The sequence below is a fragment of the Pezoporus occidentalis genome, unplaced genomic scaffold, assembly GCF_034315485.1.
Source record: "Pezoporus occidentalis ecotype Australia unplaced genomic scaffold, CSIRO_AGI_Poc_V1 ctg173, whole genome shotgun sequence".
Taxonomy (NCBI): domain Eukaryota; kingdom Metazoa; phylum Chordata; class Aves; order Psittaciformes; family Psittacidae; genus Pezoporus; species Pezoporus occidentalis.
Window position 1 is genome coordinate 896990 of NW_026913565.1, and position 23441 is coordinate 920430.

The 23441-nt window shown below is 35.5% G+C and overlaps 1 protein-coding gene across 3 annotated transcripts in view; it reads left to right on the forward strand.

Moving 5' to 3' along the window:
* Window positions 1-23441, forward strand: part of METTL15 (methyltransferase 15, mitochondrial 12S rRNA N4-cytidine) — a 90537-nt gene that overhangs the window by 29589 nt on the left and 37507 nt on the right. For 2 of the 3 annotated variants that reach the window (XM_062614232.1, XM_062614229.1), the window contains exon 3: window positions 12177-12316. In XM_062614232.1, coding sequence (XP_062470216.1) covers window positions 12177-12316 — 140 coding nt within the window. The remainder of the gene's footprint in view (window positions 1-12176; window positions 12317-23441) is intronic. The other variant, XM_062614231.1, reaches the window with a different exon arrangement.

Sequence of the window (23441 nt, forward strand, 5' to 3'; positions counted from 1 at the left end):
CACTTCACATTTGACCTTTTCCCTCTTCAGGCAGAAATTATTTCTGCTAAAAAGTAATGGAAGATTTCTAGAAAGGACACTGAAATGTGTTGGAACCAAGTGATTTACAGAAAATATTTGTATTGGCTTTAGGCTGTCAGTTGTAAGACTGAAGCGAGCAGAAGCTTACGTCTGTTTAGCAATGACTGTTTTCATGAATTGTAAGGATAAACTTTACTAATATTGTTGTTGCCATACTGCAGTATTGCTGTAATATAAAGTAGGAATTTGAGCCAGCACATTTCTCTTTCTAAAAAGCATTGTAAACAAGGCTGATGGTCTAATCCTTGAACCTGATTTCTGGTGAGTCTCTATTCATATAGCCTTTTATGTGATTTGTTTAGATACTAGTAAATCTTGAAATGACTGGAACAAGGTTTGGTTGATCAACACAATACAAAAATGACATATGCAAAAATAGTATTATGTCATGGCATGCAAAATCTTTTAATACATCGTAATAGTAGCATACCTAATTAGCATCCGGTCAAGGTATATAGCATCAGCCAAGGTCTGGAGATGCCTGGATTCATGTGGCTTTTAGGGTATGCTAGCCTTCAGCACAGTGGTGTTTGTTGCTACAGACAGTCCCTTGACAGTGCATCTTATGCAGCGGTCTGTGCTTTTTGATAACACTTAGCCTACATTCTTGCAGTATCTAAATGAGGCATTATCAGCATGGTGTTTGACTTGCCTGTGTTATGGAAGCAAATGGTGCTTCATAGGTTAAGGTGAACTGGTGTGATAAGGGTATATACCTTTGCACAGTTGTTCAAACTCTGCTTCTAATGATTTATTCTGCTCATCAACCCAACAATCTGCCAATAGAAAAGAATCTAAATTGCAGGGTACTTTTGGCAACTCTGCATTGCATTCCTTTCGAGCTTTGTCCTGAACTGTTCATATCCTGAGCAGGAAGCAGATAGTTGGCAGGCATGACCTTTTCAAAGAAATATGCTGATCCTAGAGCTGAAGTAACAGAGCCTGGGTTCACTAGTATTAGAAGGAAAGCTGGTAATATGTCATGTTTTACTGAACATGCCTCGAGCCCACAGTTCTTAAGTACTGCTGTCTTTGAGAAAAAACATATAGCATAGTGCAGGTGGAGGACAATGTTGTCTATTAATCCTGGTGAAATATGGAAATATAAATAGCCTGATTTTGCTTTATAAACCTTTTTCTTTTTAAAAAAGAGAAATAGCTATAGAATATGTTTAATTTGCAAGTCAGCTGAGCTTCAGTATCCTAAAGAACAAAATCAGTTCTGTTAATCATATTGACTTGCTTCTGCCCAGTTCCATGGGGAGGGCTAAAAAATAAAAAAACACCCCAGAGCACACGTCCGTTTCGAACAATTGAAATAACTGGTAATGACAGATGAAGGGACCAAAGGACGACACTGTGGCCTTTGCATACTATGATGAGGACTTCAATTCTCTGAGTGTTCAAGGCCAGGTTGGATGGGGCTAAGAGCAGTGTGGTCTAGTTGGAAGGGTCCCTTCCTACCCAAACCACTCTATGATTCTGTAACATTGTTCAGAGTATGTAAATAAGCATCATGTGTTTCCAGTTCTATCCAATAGGATAATAGTGTGGATTTGTCTTGGGAGGGAGCATGCAAAATATTATGGTTGGGTTTTTTTTTGCTTTGTTTTTCTTTTCTCATACCTTTCTTATGAAATTGAACTTCTGTTTACATAGTTTGTAGAAAATGTAGTGCTTCATGATGTTTGGAAGCTAATGTTTCCTAACAGATCACAAATGCCATGTTACTTCGGGTTTCTGCATGTATAATTAAAACGTTAACCTTTGGATGGTGAGTTTCAGAAACCTCATTTTAATGTGTTCACATCTGAGTGACGAAGACTGAAATTAAGGACTAGCTCAGAGAAGGAGAGAACTTGCTGAGTTAGTTACTGGAAAAAACGTTAATAAGCTTATTGTATGAATAATGTCAAAACCAAATGGGAGATTCTTCTCAGATCACTATCTTTTGACCTTCTTTTCTAGAATAATAATGTATTGGATAACATGTAACTCCATGAATTAACCAGTAGGGAATATTATATGGAAAAATACTACAAAGAGAAAAGTAGTGATAGAGTTTGGATGAGTATATTTTTTGATGTTGAAGGTAAGTTACTCTTCTTAACAGCAACAACTTCCATTCATAATGCAGTTGAATTACTAGCTGCACTAACTTATGGTCTTGTGGTTACACTTCAACCAAAGGTGAATAATAAAAATACATAATTTTTCAAGGAGATTTTGTTTTCTGCTGGAGAATTCCATGGGGTTTTATTAGAGTTTGTTTGCGTGTTTTCTCTTTTAATTTTTTTTTTTCCTGTGTTAAGCTCAAAACAAAATTGAGCATATATTCGCACGGGGTTATTTTCATATAATGGCGCAATTACAGAAAAACAGTTATGAGATTATTATTTGTAATGTTACAAAGCTACATAATTATTATCTAATGATGGGTGAGCATTTGTGAGATTATTACACGTTGTAGGACTTTAAGCATGTTAGTCTGATCAGAGTTGTAAATTGAGTGCAGCCATGAACTTCATTTGACAGGAAAAACACTCCATATATCTTTCAGATGAAAAGTGATCCCACTTCCATTAGTGTCTTTTGAATAGATTGTTTGTTACCATAATAAGAAGTTCCAAAGTCAATGCCGACATTTTGGATTGTTCTGTGGAACTGAGATGGTGTAACTGACTTTATCCATCTGCGAATTTACAATGGCATTCCAATTAATAACTTTGTTTCTTTGTAAATAAGTTTTTAAAGAAACACTTTTCATTTTTTTATTATGTAAATATGTTCACAGTAACCTAAGACAAACAGTTCAAAGCTCCTTTTAAACTATATTCTTTTATTTGCTGTACGCAGTGATCATTGTAATTTCATAAGTAATTATAAGAATAGGTTAAAATGCAAAGTAATACCTGAAATTGAAATGAACTCTATGTAAGAGATGTGAAATCACTTCCTTTTTGACTCTGGCAAAGTTATACCTCAACCGTGCCTTCTGAATTCTTACAAAATGAAAGTTTTGCTTCCTGCTGGTTGTTACCATTTTCTGGACTGTGTTGTTCAGCACATGTGTTTAGGAAAGACAGTCCTAAATTTAATTTTTTCATTATACTTGGTCATAAACATGATCTGTCAAAACAACTCGAGGAGATGTTGACATGTGGCTTTGAACATGATGAGCTGCAGAACAGTTTTCTGTGTGTACCTCAAATAATATCTTGTAGGCTCATATTAGAAGTTTTGCTGTTCTTTGCAGATGCTTATCTTAAAATTTCTTTGAGAAGGGTCACAGTCCATGTGTGAAGGAAGATGACACAATGGTTGTTTGCTTTAGCATAAAAAAATATTGACAATATATTTAGTGGATTAAAGCAAGTGCTATGAGAAGTGCAAATGTTAAATATGTAAGTGTTCAGATGAAATGGTTTGTTTTGGTTGTTTGTTTTTTTTTTCCGTAATGTAAAAATTCCAAAGAAATACAAAAATATGGTAAGTTTGCCTTTTCCATTACTGTATTTGGCATACCAAACCAGTATTTTTAACATGATTGTGTTTTGAGAATTGTATGGGATAATATCTGCACTGCCATAATTTGATTAAAAATCAACAGTTTGTCGAAATGATGCTTATAGGCTTGAGTTATGCATGCTAAGAAGGTGACATGGAGGAGGAAGGTAGGAGAAATGTACTGTTTATGTCCTTCTTTTGGTGAACAATTTCAGCAGCAAATAAGGTTTGGATCAGATACTGGTGTGAAGAAAAACAGCCAAACCAAGACTTTTCTATATTCATCTAGAATAGCTGCACAGAACAGATTTTGTTTCCATCCATTCAGTTTCTTATGAGAGCATCAGAGTTGGAACATAATTTTATCTCAGGATAATTATCTTTTCCTTAATTAAAAATCACATTCCATAACATGGGGTATATATATATAATGAGGTTTTGGTAGTGTGGGAATACACTGTGTTGGTCCCAGTAATAGCTTAACTGATTTATAGGGAACTATCTCCTTGCCACGTTAAGGTACGAGGGCAGGCTGACCTTTAGAACTCCATGGCAGGTGCTTGTCCAGCTTCTGCCACCTGAGTTAATTTTTGTTATGCAGAAATGCATGTACATACATAGTTTAATATTTGCAGAACAAAAGGGGTTTAACGTAAGTTTTAAATTAATTTGGACAAAATGGATTAGTGTAATCTTTATTGATTAGAAAGCTAGGACTATGCATTATGTAAAATTACTGAATATATATGTATTTTTTACTGTTCATTGATATTCATGTACTACTGGGAAGGGTAATCTATAAAGGCTCTCTGTTTCTCCTGTGCATTAAAAAGAGTATTCAAAAAGAAATTAATTATAATTTTAGGAACAGAAATGTACTATGTTGCTGCATGTTGCAATACGGGAAGCTTATTTCAAGTAGGATAGAATTGTTTTTTCTTTTCTGAATAGATTTCTGTTTCTTGACACTTTTACAATTACCTTAAAATTAAGGCACTTGAATATGGCCATAAATTTCTGGGGTTTATGAGGACCATCACAGTAATCTCTTACTGTAAAACATTTTGTTGAATTAAAAAGTGTAATTGAAGAGAAACCTCAACAATGTACTGATACTTTTTTACTGTGCTGAACTTTTTTACTGTGTACCAAAGAATGTCAGAACTGCTGTTAGAAAGGCCTGTATGAAATGTTTATAATTTAATTCTGGTGAGTATCACAGATTTGAGAGCAAAAGAACCTTTTCTCCTGTCTTGTGTCATATTGATCAAATGTATTTTTGGAGGAAAAATACTTGTTCATACACTGAAGTAGTAATTGGTCTTTTATTGAAATTCAGAAAATGAGTTGGAAGATGATGAACCATATTTATTTGTTCTCATCAATTACTACTACTATCTGGGAAGGAGACTGCAAAGCAGAACAGTTCTAAAATTAGTAAGTTTTGTTAAATTTTTCAAATCATAGTTCTTCATGCAGCTAGAAATGTGTATATGTATATATATATATCAGTATTTACTGGTGGTGTTCTTAGTGATAGTCTGTGGGGGTCAGAATAGATCTATTTGCACCTGAGGTTTCCATTCATTCCATGCATACCAACCTTAACGTGTTGTAATTCTCTATAGAGGATGGACGTGGTTTTGGGAAGGTTGCCTCCTCGTGTTTCTTGCTGTCTCCTAAGAGAAGCCCATTTAGGATTTTGGGCATTCCTGGTTAAGCCTATTGGCTGGAATAGGATTTGCAGTCTCTGTGGTGAATCACCATCCTCTTCTGTAGGAAGTTTAAGTTCTGTGTTGTATTGTGGTAGAACAGAGTCCCTACTTTTAGAAGCTGGAAGGAAATACATTTAGAAGCTGGAAGGAAATACATATATAGTTTTCCTCCTTAGCATCTCTTTTGTACTTCTGATTAATTTTCTGTTTGTTTATTGAAACTATAGCTTCAGTGAGGTTGGTATTAACAAAGGCCATCAGTCAGCATTAATTTTCAGTTTTGAGCTGGTGAGTTTTGAGCTTTGCAGAAGGGAAAGAAAAGTCTGTACCCAAAGAATAGCCTGTATGTACTCCAGTAGTTATTTTTAAAATGTATATATTAATTCCTACCTTTGCAGTGATTAGTTGTGAAAAATGTGGAAATAAAAACACACAGCAGATAAACTATTCCTTTAAAAAAAAAAACAAAAAAAACATTGCTAGCAAATGATTCCTATAGACTTCCTTGTCACTGCTCCCCACTTCAGCTCAGTTTGTTATTCTCCTTACATGTATATGAAATAGTTGTATTATAGTGTATTCAAATGGTAAACTGTGGCAAAGTCAAGATGTTTGAACAAGAGGTCAGGTATATTTATGTTTCAATGCACTTAGAGCTGATATTTTAAAAATACAGCAGAGTGGAAGATAAGTTGTGTGATAAAGAAATTCAGACAAGTTTAAAGAGCATGAATCATCATAGAAACACCAGGAGGATGAAGAAACAAAAAGCATCTAGCAATGTGTTGATTATTTTGTTTATGATACTGCTTTTTTGCTCTTGGGATTTTTTTTTTCCGCCAAGCAATGGAATAGATAGAAATAAAAGTACTTTGATACCTACCAACAGTGCCTGGTGATGCAGTGATGAAATATTGTTAGCCTTAACAAACATCTCTGCTCAAAATAAAAGCGTACTAGTAGTTTGACCTTCTCTGCATTTACAAGAAAACACTAGCACGTATTTCAAATATAGAAACTACATTACTGTGACAAATACTGGCTTGTCATCCCACTAAGAAAGATCAGTGAAAGCAAAGAGAAGTGCCATGACCTAGTCGTGATTGGCTTGGAATACGCTTGTGGATGGTGGCTTTAGTAACGTCAAAATATGCTATTGCTCTAATTCCATAGCCATTTATTTCTGTGAACTTATTGTTAGAATATCCAGTATAACAGTAGGTCAAGAAGGATTGTTATTTTGATGTTTGATGCCTCAGTTGCATGAGTCTTTCTCTGTATTATTTATCTGTCTTCATCAGTAGATACCAGGCATTTTCTGCTCTTCTAATGAGTTGAAAAGGTAGAAAGCATAGTTTGGGTGCTGGATAGTTGTTCTTCCCTTTTTTCTTTACAAAGTTTGTTTCAAATACACTGGCATTCTGGTGATTTTTTTTTTTTTTTCAAGCCTGTAAAAAATTGTGGAGAGTACCATTTACTTTCAAAGCAAATATATTATGATGGCACTGAAAAGGTGCTGATTTCATAATTGTTATTCTTTCTAACTCCTGACTTTTATTCCAGAAGACTGAACATGGAGGGTGAGGAGCTGTTGGGACAAGTTGTGTTCTCTGCCATGGCAGCAGGGATTTTGGATATATTTCTTTCATTTAACTCCCACGGGAAAGTTCTGTGATTCTAGTTTATCATTTGTGAAGCTCAGTTTTGGGTGGGAAGCCCTCCATTGGGCATGTATCACTTAAAAGAGTATTCATGTATAGTATTGGTAAGGTACTGTCCAAGTTTGTGGTTTCTCCAAGCTAATTTTTTCTTCTGCTCATATTTTAAAATTTACATTCACATTGTTTTCTATTCCAGGATCAGCACGACTCTTGACTTGCTTTCTTGCAAGTCAGTGAGTATGTCCTTCTGATAGCTGAAAGAGGTGACTAAGTAGGATTCTCCCTTATTTTGGGTTACTATTGAGTAACATTTTCCTCTTAAAAGTAAATTTGAACAATTTTTGATACATATATTGCAAATTAGAAGGTGAGTTGCTTCTATATTGTATAGAGATCATGCATTGTAATATATGTAGCACCAGTTTTTCTTCCCATGGCCGCTTGCTGTTCTGTTTGACTGGCATGATAGCTGTCTTCGTTGCATTCTAACTGATTACCTCATGGTGTGTTTGATGGGTCTGATGAACATTTAATTTGTGAAGAGGATACTCCAACAAATGCACTCTGAAGGGTACTGCAAAATGTGCTCAGTACCTTATCCTGCTGTACTTGAATGATTGCCACTTAAAGACAGATTTCTTTACACAAGAAGAGAAAACCACCAACAATGTGATTCAGGAGCATCCGAGGGGAATAACTGTACAGTTGTCCCTTCTGTGAGTGTCTGTTAAGTATTTGGATGAAGTGGGAAATGGGGCTGGAGAAAGGAACTGCATTTTCCCAGGAAGATTGATTTGGGATTGATAAGTTTTGGTGTTTTTTTTGTTTTTTTTTTTTTTCTCCTTTAGTGAATTTGGGGTTAAGGTGTTTCAGGTGATAGTACTTGCTGAAGGCCAAGAGGATGGTCATTAACAATATAGTTTGGGGGTTTTTAATAGAAGAAGTGGAGGTTGAGTTAAAAATAATGCAGTCCAAGGTCATTTTTAGGGCATAACAGGCTCTTGGTATTTAGAAGGAATTAATGTTGTCTGTTGGAAAGAGCCATGGGGAATGCTTTGTGTGTATTAGTTAATCACAGCATAATAATGATCTTTGGATGTTGTATAAGCATGAAGAAGCTGAGACAAAGGTTGCCTAGACCAAAAGGTGAACAGAAGTCTGTCATATGGGCAATGGTGGAAAAGGCCTGTGATAGAAGACTGTTTTGCATGCTCCTTCATGTACTATATTCCAACTCAGTATGTCTTGAATATTGAGATTTTTGTACGGTTTGTCATGGACCTGTTTGAGGCTATGTCCGGGTTGCAAGAGAAAGAAAAAATGTTTAGTGACAGATCGGCTGACTACCATCAAGTGCTTGAAAGAATTACGGTTAGTAGCAGAAAATAAAGTTGCACATTAAAGGATCAAATTACTTCAAGAACATGGCAAAGTTCTTGTATTTAATAAAGAAAGCAAGCAGAGACTAGAAATTACTGGAGCTAATGACAAACTGGTGATTTACATGTTTTTAAAGTAAGTCTCCTGTAGTTTCAATTTGTGTCATGTTTGAGTTACGATTTTGTATAAGTTCTGCAATCTCTTTTTGCTACATAGTAAAGGAAAAGTAATTGCAAAGGCTACCAGGTATGGTGGAGTAACCTTTTTAGCTGTGGAACATAATCACAGGCAAAATGAAGTGCCTAAAAGGTATTTATTAGACAGCAGCTTGTCAGTGAAAAGTCTCATATACAAAAATGAGGAAGATGAACTTTTGTATCTTGATCTTAGAGCTAGTTGTAAATGAAGACTATAAAGTTTTTGTTTGTTTCTATCTATATGTCGTGAAGGAGTGAAATGGTTCTAAAATGCAGAGTCACAAACTGATTAGAAAATTCTCAAGGGGAACTCTGCTGGGGCTATCATAACTTAACAATGGAACAGTGAGTCACTGCAGGAGGAATTCATGTAATAATCTTTTCCGGTATTTATAGGACCAGGAGGATAAAATGTCATTTAATTTTATTTGATTGAAAACTACTAGACAAAAGAGAAAAAGGAAGAAAAACTGAAGCATCTTTTATTTAAGACATGAAAGACGAATGGAATGTATAAAAAACGTATTACGAAACAGTATAGTAAAGTGGGTTATTGAAAATGTGATCAATGCTCCAAAATAGTTGTTAATAATAAAATTATTTGATAGCTTAAGGTGTTTTTATTCATTCATTTATTTATTTATTTATTTATTTATTTATTTATTTAGGTTCTTGGTGCAAAGTGTTGCTTTTGAGTGGAACAGGTAGATTGTGAGGCATCTGTATGAGTACTTGCTTGCTAGTTCAGGCATGTATATCTGTTCAGTTCAGAGATTTTCCATGGAAGGACTACCTTACAGGAATATATCAAAATATACTTAATGTAGCCTTAATTAGGTTTGCTAGGAGGCCAAAACCGCTTCAGCCTATTCTGTTAATGCTGGTGATACAGTATTTGATCCAGTGCTATGTATTCACTCCTTCAGCCACTTGTGCTCAAATCAGAGCTGTATCCTCTTCTGTGTAGTGCTTCCAGTTTAAAGATCACATTACAATTTTCTACTGTTGCTTAAAGGTTTGGTTGGTTTGTGTTGGTTCTTCCAGAAAGGGCAGAATAATTTGATGAGCATGTGATTATTCACAGTGAATGCTTGCATTAATTCTTAACTGAAACTTTTTGATGCTGTCACAATATTGAGAGCTTGTAACTATATCATGGTACAGTGAGCTTTATCCTTTCTATTCTTCTTTCTACTAGCACTTATTGCACTACTAGCATTTATTTTTAAGATCTGCTATATGGTTCATTAATATTCATTATTTATAAGGGGTTTACCAAGCTTAAAATTTATCAAAGTTGAAATTAGTGGAAGTAGAGGCAGATAGATGTGTGTGAGGACAGCTGAGACAACCAAACCCAACACAGAAGATGTTACTCACATTGATTAAACTCACTTTTTGCAAGAGGAATTATGATGTAATTTTGGTTTTGATTGTTTCATGTTGTTGCAGAATAAGTGCAATCCTAATTGACACTTGAGACTGGTGTGACCACATTTCCAAGTGGGTTAATCCTATGCAAGAAACAAAAAGGTTGTTTTAATTTTCTGCTGTTGTTTCACATTTTCCTGAAGGGCTTTATCTACAGAAATGGCAGATTAAAGTGAAATGTCTGTTTATGGCTCACGTACCTTACTTCTAGTAAGGATAAAGTGGAAATAACTTGAGTAGAAATCATAGAATATCAGACATTTCTTGGAAATTTTAAGAGTAATTTAAGAGGATTTGCATGTTTTGTAGATTTTATGTTAATTTTTGCTAGATTCAGAGTTAACAACTACACTTTTATGTTAGTAATTTTCATTTAGGAGAGAGAATACAAATTTTTGTAATTAATAGCCCACTTAATAGCCAGTACTGGATTTTTACAAGGTTATCAGAAGTAACAGTACAGTGCAGAAAAATCCCATACTGAATGGAGCCTCTGTCACGAGAGAGGTTCTCTGAATCTGATCAACAGTGATAATGTCAGAGCTTACAGACAAAGTATGTTATCAGTACTTGGAATTTTTAATGTATGTATTTTCAGAACCTAGTTAAATTCTTGTGGTTAGTTGTCTTTTAAAAATACCCATACTTTTTTGACTGTTTCAGTTTTGTGCTTATAAATTGGTTTCAGTGAATATACTTTGGGTTTATGGCAGAAGATAAATCAGAATCCTTAATTAAATAGTGGGAGCATTTATATAATATGAATATCATATCCTCTGTAATGTAATTTTGTCTTCTGCTTAAAAAAAATAATCTGTGTCATTCTTTATTTCTTTCTATGAGTGGTACAATTTAATATTGGATGATGAGCCAACTCAGTTTTTTTTCTTTGTGAAATATTATAGGAGAGGTCTGCTTTTAGAGCATAGGTTTAGGATCATAACTTGCACTCATAACCACATTAGAGTTGTATTATTATTCTTTTCATAAATATTCAGGTTTTTTATGATAGAGAACATAAATAAAGGCTTTTTAATGGAAATCCTAAAACCTGTTTCTTGAATAATGTTTGTGTCTGTCTTCACTGCCTTTAAATTTCTGTTTTTATCCAAAGGGATTTTATGGTTGAGTCTTAATTCTTTCAAGAGATAAGTAACAAAATTTCCCTTAAAAGGTGCTTACCTTTAGGTGTGTAGGTGCTTAACTTAGGGTGTGTAGACTTTGTCAGTAAGTTTAGTTCACATTAATTTCTATCTAATATGATTGCACTTGTTAAGTGGTCTTCAAAAACTGTTTCACACACAAAAAGTAATTTGAGGATTTAGAAAAAGCCCAACCAGAAATGGGTACTGAAGGGTGTGGAGAATTTTGTTGTTCCAGTCTAGCTTGCGTGGTGTCTGCTGTTTCCCCTAATCAAGGGAGGTCAGTTAAATGAACCTAGAGGAAGGATTTATGGCAATTCAGAGATGCAGAAACTAGAGAAAATGCTGTTTAGTCACATTCCTACTTTGGTTTTAAATGCAGTTATAAACCAGTAAAATTCTGTCGCTTTCTAAACTTCAGTATGTTTTCCCTATGGTATAGAATTATAGATACTTTTTTAGTAATTTGAAAGGAAATATTTTATAAGTGGAACTGCAGTCATGCAACCTCTTCATTGCTAAGTGAAGAGCCTGTTATTTCTGTTAACAATATAGTTCTTGCCTTTTAAGCTGTTGAGTGTTGTCATACTTAACAAAGGCCAAAGGAGAAAGGTGCATGGGACAGCTTCTAGAAACAGTCCTGCTATTTTGCAGATAAAGACTTAAACCAGCATTAAGTTCTACCTAATTTTCTTGTTTCTCCTGTTTATGGAGTCAAAGTGCCTTGGTTCAAGGGGGATGACTGTTTCCCAAGTCATTGTTTCTTAGGAAAGTTTCAGGAACAAAGCCTCTTGGTCATATGGACTCTGACTACAGAAACCCTTAGAATGAACCTACAGAAAGCACATAGCCAGAAGAGTAGTGTTCACCTTTCCAGAGTTTTTATCTCAGCTTTCCTTCTGCTTCTCCTTTCCTTCTGTTGAGACTTCCTGCAGTGTGACTATATTGAATGGTATATTTTCTTCCATGTGAGGAAATCAGCAAAAGAAGCTTTAAATCAACAAACATTTTTTATTATTATTATTGTGGTTGAAAGGTAAAGGTGTTGTCTCTTTCATTCAGCAGCATTTCCTTGACATGACGTTTGGAGCCGGCGGTCACACTACAGCTCTTCTAGAGAAAGCAAGCAACATCACGATATATGCACTGGACAGGGACCCCACAGCTTATAACATAGCTCAGCAGCTTTCAGAATTGTACCCGTAAGTTGTCTTCTCCTGTCTTAAATAGGGTCAAGATAAGATTGATACTTTGGTATTATATCCACAATTGAATATATCTTTATGGTTTTGATAAATAGTTTTTAATGGCTTATTGTAGAATAGTACTGTATGCTGTATATACCCCATTAAATAGGACATCCAGTTCGTTTTAGGAGTATTTGGATGCAAGTCCTTCTGAGGTTTTTGGAGTTAAATGCATTTTTTTGTCTAAACAGTTGAGTATGTGCCAAGTGACCAATTTCATATTTAACAATTGTTTTAAGAAAGTTTCATGTTTTATGTTTCCTTTGACATTAATCTGATGATGGCATTGTACGAAACATACACTTTGTGGTAAATATTTCATCAAAAAGGATGAAATAATATACTTTTAAATAATAAGGTTATTTAAATATTGCTTATGAATATTTTAATTTTTTGAAAACAAATTTTAATTCAGTCTTAGGCTTTCTAAATATTTTGCCACTGGCTTCAGAAACTACTAAACATTTGAATAAGCTACTGTTTTTGTGTAAAGCTCATGCTTCAACTTTCTTTTAAAGTAGAGTGCTGAATTTGCTAAATGAACAATTGCTAAATGAACAATTGCTAAACGCAAATTTTTAGTTTTCTCTAGTCAAACAAGTTCCTTTATTCAAGAAACAGCCCAGTCAGAGAACATTCATGCAGAAATGTGCAATATGTAAAATAGAATATGAACTTTGAGAAACTGCTTCTTCAGATTTGACCAGAAAGTAGAAATATATAGATATAAAATTAAATAATATGAAATAATACTTAAAGAAATTTAAACTGTCAGGTTGAAAACATTGCCCAGAAAAACATTGTTGCCTGGAGAAGCCATGGCTGCCTCATCCCTGGCAGTGTTCAAGGCCAGGTTGGACGGGGCTTGAAGCAACCTGGTCTAGTGGAAGGTGTTGGAACTGGATGAGCTTTAAGGTCCCTTCCAACCCAAAACAGTGTCTGGTTCTATGATTATTTATTTCAAAGAGCATTTACATAAGGAAAACCAAATCTTTCCAGTAAGAATAAAACTTGTAGAGGTGGATAGAGAAACACATGATTCTTTAATCCTTTTTTTTTTTCCCACGTAAAAAGAAATTCTGAGGTAGCAGTACTCTTCAAGCAATGCAGAAGGTATTTCTTACCCTTCCTAAAAGAAAACTCTAAAGTGTGCATTCCCTTCTTCAAGTGCCAGTGTCAGAGGCCCAGTGGGAAAAATGTAAGCATGTGAGAAGAAATCAAGCTCAGTTTCTAGTTATCCTACTCAGTAAGACACTTAAATATATTTCTCAAAATTTCCAGTTCTCTGCGGGCTGAAGTGACATGCAGTGTATGTTTGTAAATTTTTGGAATTCCAATCTCAACTGTTATTTCTCCAGGGAATGATCTTGTTGAGAGAATAATTGTCAAGGAAAATCCATTTTATTTTAAACTAAGCCTGCAAACACATTCTGCTGGATGTCATGGGAGTTGTAGAGTCTTCTGTTCTTGTGTCATAGCAAAAAAAAACAAAACACCCCAAAACCAAACCAAAAAACTGTTGTTCAAATTGAAGCTAATCTTATACTTAACGGAAGTTTTCAGAACCATTCACACAATGTAAGACAGTGAAGAGTCCTCTAACTCAACATGTATTTATCTTTAAAGTATCCTATGCAAACCTGGGTGTTAAGCAAGTTTGTTTTCTAAGTAGATGAAGAGATTTTACAGGCTTGATACTGTTCTGCAGTGGCTGCCATTGTTAATTTTCTGCTTGCGTATGTTTGGGAAAAGATGAGCTTTAATCAATATAGTATTGCAGTTGATGTAAGTTACTATGGCTTTATAAACAAAGGAGGTCTCCTGGTTCCTCTTTTTGGTTGTAAAATCATATAAACTTGGTTACTTGGACTCCAGACTTTGTGTTGTCTGCCTCTACAGTCACAAGTTATCATTAGAATGAAGCAGATTATTAGATAACATAGTGTTGTTAGTGAAAAGTCTTCATCACTGAAAGATGAACACATATCACTTGAGTACTATTGTAAGATAAAGAGTAGTCTGTCTTGTTTTGGTGTTTTCACTCATCTCCCAACTTTCCTATTGAAAAGAACAGGTGGGCCTTTTTTCAGAAGAAAAATGTATCTTTTTCATAATAGCTTCTGTTGAAAGTTAAGGTAAAAGAATGTTCATATGTGGTATATGTGCTTATCAATCTGCTTTACCTGGAAAGTCAGTTATATAAAACATGGTTTAATTAAAAGGGGGAAAGAAAAAGTGTATCATTTATAACTTAACACGTGAAGCTGGGGTTTGCTTACAGATCAGTTTTAAGCATAAAGGATTTACTTGTTAAGAGACATGTAGCTTTTCTAAATGGATTTTTTTCTTTCAGTACTCATTAAAGATGGTTGATCTAATATTATGGGGTTTATTGTCTATTTTCTGCACTGTGTGAAATCTTTTATCATGATTTTATCAGTTTAATTTAAATTTGTATCGGCATTGAAAGCTCAGGGAATTCATCCAGTTGATTATTTGTTTTTTTTTTTTTTACCTCTTCTGTTCAACATTCCTGTTTTGGGAGAGGTTATTTGACTGGCTGAAGGGCTTCGCTTCCTTTGGAGCTGATGGCACAAGAGCTGGGAAAGGCTGTTCTGCAATTGTAACCAGTAAAATCTGATTCCCGCTATGTCTGAAATTGTGACTGCAGTGGGCAAATTGGAAGTCATACATAAGCTGAATCTTCTGTTCCCATTTTGTTTCTACTTAAAACAGGATATCATACCCATTTAATTGGGGATCTTAGTAAATTTCAGCATACCAACTTCATGATAGGTTTTGAGTTTTGCAGTAGTATTTGAAGTAGTCCATCCTACATAAAAAACTTCAAAATATTCAGTGTTAATTGCTATTATTTCTTCTGGTTAGGTAGCATTTTTAATAGTAGTAAAATCTTACAGCTCCAACTGTTACTCACTGTGAGACTTCATTTTTTTAAGACTCCTATATCACAAGGCACTGAGTTACAAGATTATTAAAGCTCAAGTTGTAGAAATATGCCCAAAGATATGGTTGGAAGGTGAGATAAGTATGGCTAAATTAGGGAATTTTTCTATATCCAGAACTAATAAATTAAGTCCTCCTTGTGCTTAGCTGAAAGACAGCTGGAGTAATAAGTCACTGAAGGAGAATACTGAGGGAAAATACATTTGATGTTTGTATTTTAAATGTCTCTGCTTCTCGGTAGTGATTTTGTCAGAACTGAAATCTGAAGAGGGCAGAGTTCCAACTGCAAATCTCACATTCATTTAGGCTCTCTGTTTATTATTTTTTTAAACTATGTAGTGCTGCTTTAATAAGGAGAAAATGGGTCAGGGCTTGTTAGATATTCAGTGTGTGGGTGGGAATCCTTTGACGTGCTTTCTGGGGAAGCCTTTAACTTGGGAATTGCTGCTGAGAATCCAGGAGAACAAGATAAAATTCAGTCAGCAGCAAGATATATTACAAGTAAACCTTTTCACGCCCACTGAAAGGGAAAGGTTGGAGATGTGGCTGAAATATGGCAATTAACCAATACCACTACAGGCTTTTAAGTATGAGAAACCTATGCAAAGCCTACACAGAGGAGACAGTATGTTCTTTGTAATTCTCTGAGCAGAATAAGAAAGTGAGCCCTAAAAATAAGGATGAATAGTCTAAAATTTCTTACGTGATTTAACTACCTTTTTATTGTAGTTCTAAAGTGATTTTGAGGTGTAATGTTGCTTGTGGGTTTAGCTTTTAGTGTTGCACTAGGTTTACAAGAAAAGTGGGATAGAACTGTCAGCTCTGTGTTGTATGTTATAGGGAAAATATAACGAATGCATTTTGTCCAGTTCTAGGAGAAACAGAACTACTTTCAGTTGCAGTAAGCATATTTGAAGTGCTTGTGAATTCTAGCTGCATGTGTTATATATGTAGATGCTTTTGTTTCTTTGTTTAAAATGTTCTTCACCCTCTATGTTTCTGTGTGCCAAGTGCCCACCAAAGCTGCGCTATCACTCTCATTCACAGTAGGATGAGGACAGGAGATTCAACAAGAGGCTTGTACATTAAGATAAGGACTGGGAGAGATCATTCACCAGTTACTGTCATGGGCAAACAAGACTCAACTCTGGGAAATTAGTTTAATTTATTACCAAACTAAACCAGTGTAGAACAGTGAGAAACAAACCCAAATCTTAAGCCACCTTCCCCTCACCCCTCCTGTCTCACAGAAGCCCCCCTTCTTAGGCCATGCAATCCCAATACAGCTCAGCATCATTCTTAAATAACTGACCATGTTAATTAGCTGAACTAAATGTTTCTGGACTGTTTTCTTAATTTTCTTAACAGTCCTATGGTAGTACTCTGAATTGTTATTTCAGTCATATACTCCCAGTTACCAATAACACATCTCTGCCAAGCAGTTGGGAAAGACCAGTTATTGTTTTCATTAGGGATTTTAGATCAGCGAGCTGCAATGGAGTGACTTACATGTACCTTACATCTGTTCAATCTGTATGTCTGTTCATATGGGCCGAATGCTTTTGTTTGGCTTAAACAGAGCACATTTCATTCGGAACTAGTCATAGATACATGAAAACCTAAGCATCTTCAAAATGTAGCATAATCTAAGATGAGGTAGACTAAACCTGTACCTTCTTAGAATAGGAGATAGAAGAGAAATGGTGCACAAATCCAAATGTTTCTTTAAAAAAGTGTGTAACTCAGTAATAGAAGTAAGTTTGGGAAGACATTGCTAGTAGAAAGCCAAAAAGGATGACAAATCTGGCTGTTGTGGTTGAGCAGCCAGCCAGGTGTCAACCTGAAACTTGAAGAGATTGAATGCAACAGTTAGTCTAAATATCTTAAGATTTTACCCTTGCAATTTCAGTAGTCTGTTACTCAGCTGAAAGTGTATTTATATCTTTCAGATATAGAGTCCTATGCTACTTTTTAATGAGTGGTGGGGAAGTCTGCAGGAAAGCAAGTTTGTGAGTCACCTGGAGTAAGGGAGAAATGTTTCTAGAAGAAATTGTCCTGCAGGCTGTACTGAGCCCACGTTTGACATGGTGGTATTTGACTGTGTCCCTTTGATAGGGTTCAGTTTCCAGCATGTTTATTCTTTTCCTCAGAGGTAGATGTGAAAAAGCTCATACACTGCACCTCGCAGGGTGGGCGTGTGTGTGAAAGTGTGAGTTGCCACTGCATCCTTATGTATGGGAAAGGCTGAATGGGGTCCTAAACTCAGTGCCAATCTTGTCCATGCAGTGGGTCTTAAAACTAGTGTTTACTTCCAGTGGCAGGAGTTGTTAACTGTTGTATGCTTGGCAAGCCAGAATACAGCTCTTACTTACATTGTAGTCAGTAAGGGCAAGAAAGATTGCATTTATATTCACTGGAGCGTGTTAATATGTGTATTCGGAAAGCTGGAGCAGAGCATTTTTATGCTTAAGGTATAGGACGTTAAGGATTGATGAACTGATGAATGCAGTATCAACATCTCTTATCTCTCCATCACAGGATTCTTTTAGCACTGTATCACAGCAGAATTTTAAGGCTGACTGACAAGGAAAAGCACTCTATCTGCTGAATTTAAATACATAAATTTATCAAATCACTTCAGAGCTCTAATTTTTTCTGCCTCAGTTGCAGCCAAATGCTGTCCTGACCTGACTCTTGCTTAACTAGCAAGATATGTCTGGCTCTTGCATTGTGGTGGGATGGCTACAGACTATTTCCAAGTTTAAATTTCATATACTCTTTACATAAGAGAAGTCCTTATCTGCACCTTATTTACATATTAAAGAAATAAGGTGTCTTAAGAACATAGCTATGCCTAAATACTGCCTTTGTATATACAATGGCTCTAGTTCCAAGGTGTGTGGTTATGTTGATATTCCCAATAAAGCTTTTATTTAGTAATAGAAACATTTGGAGACTGATTAAATACTAATCAGTCTATCAACTCATTCTGTTTACAAGATTCAGTTAGTCGTTTTAATGCTATATATATTTATTTTGGCAAAATGATCTGATAGTTAGAATAATTATTAAAATTATTTTCAATGTCATGTCATAAATCTGGGGTTTTGTCTGTTTTCATACATAACATCTCATGTGCCAATGCTGGATTTAATGTAATTTTCAGTCAAATGAGTCAGTTTTATGTTAGTGGTTTAGGAAAACAAATTGCTGCCATTTTTATCTGAGTGGTCTTGAGAGAACCTGCAATGTCATGTTATTTTAATAGGAAAATCTTAGGTGTTGGCCAATTTGAAGCTCTGAAGGAAGGTTTGCAAGCATCAGGTTTAAAACAATGAACCGTTCTACTTCCAGATTTTTTTCTTTACCATTAGAGAGTCATTTTACATTTCAGTATTATGTGGAAATTAGAGTTTTGTGAATAATTGGTATTTATCAATTTGGATGGGAGTTTTGGCTGAGGCAATTTCTCCCACTATCAAAATCATTCCCACTGGAAGGGATCTTAGGATGTCATCTACTCCAGCCTCATGCTTCAGGCAGGTTCAATAGGAGCAGTTTTAGGCTGTAGGTAGTAACCTGTTATGAGAGGGTGGCCTAGGATTTTTCCAAGGCACAGTAGGATTCTAAAATACATTTACTTTCTGATCTTACTGTGCGGAAGTGGTACATTTGTGCAGTGCTGGTCTCTAGCAGGCGGTAGTGAGCATCTGAAGGTGGCCCCTGGAGTTATATGCCATGTGATAGTGTTTTGGATTTGTTCATATTGTCCATAGAATTTAAATTGAGACATGTATCACGTTGTCATTTCCTTCAGACTTTCTGTTGAGTGAATCATCACGCAAAGTGCGCAGGAAGTGATTCTGCTTCTCTGAGTTGTTCCTGCTTCCCTTTGTTCCTTTTCTTACTTTCTGTTTGAGATGCTGCTAGATCAGGGCAGTCAGTATGATCATCTACACCTGTATCTGACTCAGACGACTTTAGATAACACCAATACAGGCCAAGAAGTTTAATTACTTTCTAGCTTGAGAAACTACACATTTTAGACCACAGATAGTGATCAAGAAACAAAGAAACATTCTGTTGAATGTATGTTTTCTTCCATCGCAGGTTTTCATCAGTATTTCTAGGAAAACTATGAAATGCTAACTGTCCTTGCAGAGTGAGAGGACCTTTATTTCTTAAGTAGATGAAGATGAATGAGAAGCCTCTAAAATAATTTAAAATGGACAAAAAACCTGTAGGTGTAAATTGAGGAAGTGGAGCTGAATGTGGGTTATTTGACATTTTCAGACATGTCCATGTTTTGGATTTTTTAAATTCATCTGTATCAGTGTGGTATAAGCAGAACATTTTAAAGTTTAATGCTTTAGCTCTTAAATGCAGTGTTTCTGAGGACACTTCTGTGAAGCTTAATTTGGGTTGTAGGCTTTTTCTAAAAGGGACAAATGTCATTTTTTAAAGTAAATAACCAGGATGCTGAAATAATTTTTGAACTTACATGATCCAGAGAGGAGACATTGCCTTTTCAGCCAGTTTTCAATCTCGGTTCTGATGAGAAAGTTTCTTATAGCTGTTTAGGTAACTTGGGTACTTTTGTGTTAGTTTTATAACCATATAGTTACCGTTTTCTATCAAACTGATGGAGTAGTCCTTTCAGTTTTTGTTTGTTTTATTTTTTCATGACAGTGAAACTCAAGGTTCTGCTTTTTCAATGAGAGAGAGAAGGGGAAGTGAACATAGATTCTCATCTGAAGTTTTTTGCACCTGGTAGCTAGTTGTCTACAAATCTTTTTGTCCTGTTGTGGAGATGGTATGTCCATATTCCTCAGCAACAATTAGTATTTTAGCTTGCTATCTGTCAAGAGCTGTATATTTAGCTCATTTTTGTTCACATATACAACAGGAGGCATTGAGGAGCTCTGCGCAAAATGAGAGGACATAAACTGTGTTGAATGCTCCTCCCTGTTTCAGACCATGAAGGCAAAAATTCATTTTATCAGTACATAGGTCATAATTTTTGAGTAGAAGATTCCAGCATTTCGTAGGAGGATGGAGGTGATAAAATTATGTGGTCAAAAAGGTGCTTGTCACTAGGAGAAGTTGTTGGTATATGACTTGGTGGTATTTAAGCTAAGCATATAGTTTACTAAGTAGCTAAACCAGAACCTTATGGCTTTGGATTCTTAATTTTATTTCTTCAAATTTGATAAAAAGGAAACAGGAAACTAAACAAAAATATGTTAACACATGTTTATGTCAGTATTGAGCTTTACACTCAAGTATGAAAGACACAAATGTAAATGCAAGTTGTTTGGAGTTCAGGTTATTTTTCTGATTGAGTTATTGTACTTCAAATACTTATCTTACATACATTAGGATTATGCATGTGGTTGACATAGACCATAAAAATTAATTATTTGGAGTTTGACTACATAATTCTATTTTTTTCTTGTCATAATAATAAACATTAATTGCATTTTAATTTGATTTTGACCTTTGTGACTCAGCTGTGCCAAGTGTTGTGCAGGTTACTTAAAAAACTGAAAGTAAAAATCAGTTAATTGCTGGCTTTGTATTTGGATGCCTGAAAAATACAGTAACTTACTTTGCTCAATTAGCAAAGAGGTTAGGAGATTTCAGAGAACTTCTATGTCAAACCTTTGACTTGTAACTTGGAATGGAAGTTACCTGTTGCCTTGTCACTACAGAATGGTACAAATGTTTGATAAATGTTGAAAGTAAGCGGTCTTAATGTGTGTGTCTTGACACACACATTATAAGAAATAACACATATGCCATGTCTCAACAGCAGAAACAATCTGTAATGCTGGTATTGCTTACTGTAGTCTCGCACTGATCATGGGAAGTTAGAGGTTGCTGCTGAAACTTAAATTTTTAAATATAAGTCAGGAAAACAGCACCAAATTCTTCCTGATAATATCTAGATTGGCCATTCATCTTTGAGGTGATCTGTGCCACCAGCTAGGCTGTGAAAGGAAAATGGAGGACACGAACAAGTGCCCCCAAGCCATTGCATCTTTATCTCTGGGGAAGCACCATTATTTTTTTTTTATTCCAGTTATTTTATGGGGACCTGAAAACCTGTACCTTTGCCCCTCAAAAGAAACTCTAGGAATAATTTCCCATGAAACTGGGCAAAGACCTGTTAAAACCCCCAGCTTTTCTATTACCAGGAGCAGCTTAATCCACTTCTGGATTCTTCCCACCCTTTCCAAAGAGATGTGCTGCATCATATTTTCCATCAGTTTAGGGTGGTATTTCGTCCTCTTTCATCTCATTCATGACTACTGGCTGTTCTTGAAGAACAGCGTGATTTGCCACAAAAGACAAGGCAAAAATGTCATTCAGTTGATGGAGCATCAGAATAATTTTGATTCCCTGCAATATAGTCTAGGTTAAGGTGGAGCAACATGTGAGTACCCAAGTGCGGAACAAAGAGTGCACTTGCCTGAATTCAACTCTTCCCACAGTCTGCCTTTGTCAGAATAATTGGATGTTGGCACTTGATGATCCCAATGTTAAAATGCAACCTTTTGGCACACTGTGCTGTGAAAAAATTTGATTTCTGATAATGAAATGGATCATTCCAATTTTTTTTGCCTTCAAAATAATCTTTCTATCAACATTCAAATGGATTAGCAATATTATTAACTAAAGTGGCTGGCAATAATGAGAAATTATATGAGCAATCATGAAACTTTTGACAAGTCTTTGAGTTATTAATATTTGCTTCATACTATAAACCAGATAAGACCTCTCACATCATTCTTATGATAGAGATTTTCCATATTGCTGGTCCCAAATATTTAGAATATTTGATGTTTGAGAGAAATTTATCAGAATAAGGAGCAGGCATGGAAGATGCTGATATTCTTGGTCTCATCTGTTCCATTGTTTTATATGGTGCCATACCTGATGGACGGGGCATCAAAATTGTGTCTGAAGTAAACCTTGAATTCTGTTTCTCTGGATATTTTTCAGGTAACAAATGGACTGAAAAGGGAGCTGCTGTAGGCTTTTGATATTAATTTGATGTCCTTTTTAATAGCTGTTTTCTTGAGAAGTAGTTTATTATAAATTCAGATATATTGCAGTAAGAAATATCAATAAAATTAAATTCTACATAATTTTAAAAACTTTAATATTTTGTAGTCCTTTTCTGTGCAATAGTTTCATGGCTCAAAAACCTTTATATTACCAAGGTTAGAAACAACAACTCAATCTCATTATATAATCAGGGGAATTCCTTGTTTTCAAAGGGATGCGTTTCCATTTTAATTCTCACAGTTAATAAGATATTAATTATGGAGGTATAGAAGCATGCAGAACTAAAAATGTATTGTCCTCTCCTCTCTTTACTACAGAAAGAAAAGTCAGTATTTGGGTGCCAGTCTGGAAGCTTCTCAGTGAGTCAGTGTAGCAAGACTACTAGAACTAGACTAATACGTAATAAAGTTATAGCATACAAACATGCATTTATCCCTTTATTCTGCAGCCACGTAGGTAGTGTTCACACTTTACTACTGAACTTTACTTAGGCTTTCAACTCAAAATTACATTTCCCCTGGGAGGTCTGGCAGGGTTTTTGCTCTGGAAGAAAGCTCTTCTCTCCTGTTAGGCTTCCAGGTACAAGTCCCACATTGATCCATTGTACAGATAGCCTTTGAATCCAGCTTTTCGCCCATACATGCAGTTTGTGCCTTTCATGTTGGTTACCAGAGTAATAGAGGAGAAAAAAAAAAAAAATCCAAAGCTGTGTTGAAATCAAATGAAATCTACTGTTCACCTGTTAGCCACAGAGCCAGTTAGTCTTAGAAAGGAACTAGGTTGGTCAGGAGTGTTTTGCCTTCAGTATATCTGTGTTGGCTGTTCTCTTGCTCTTCATGTGCTGGGTAATAGCTTCCACAAGGACTTAATGTATGATTTCCACACTGATTAAGGTGAGCTCTCCCATCCTGTGGTTCTCTGGGCAATCCTTCCTGACAGTGTTTTGAAGCTATCATGGCACTGACCTTTCTCCAGTCATCAGGAACCTGCTCACCATGATGCCATTAAAGCTGATGGAGTGGCTTCATGATAGTGTCAGGCA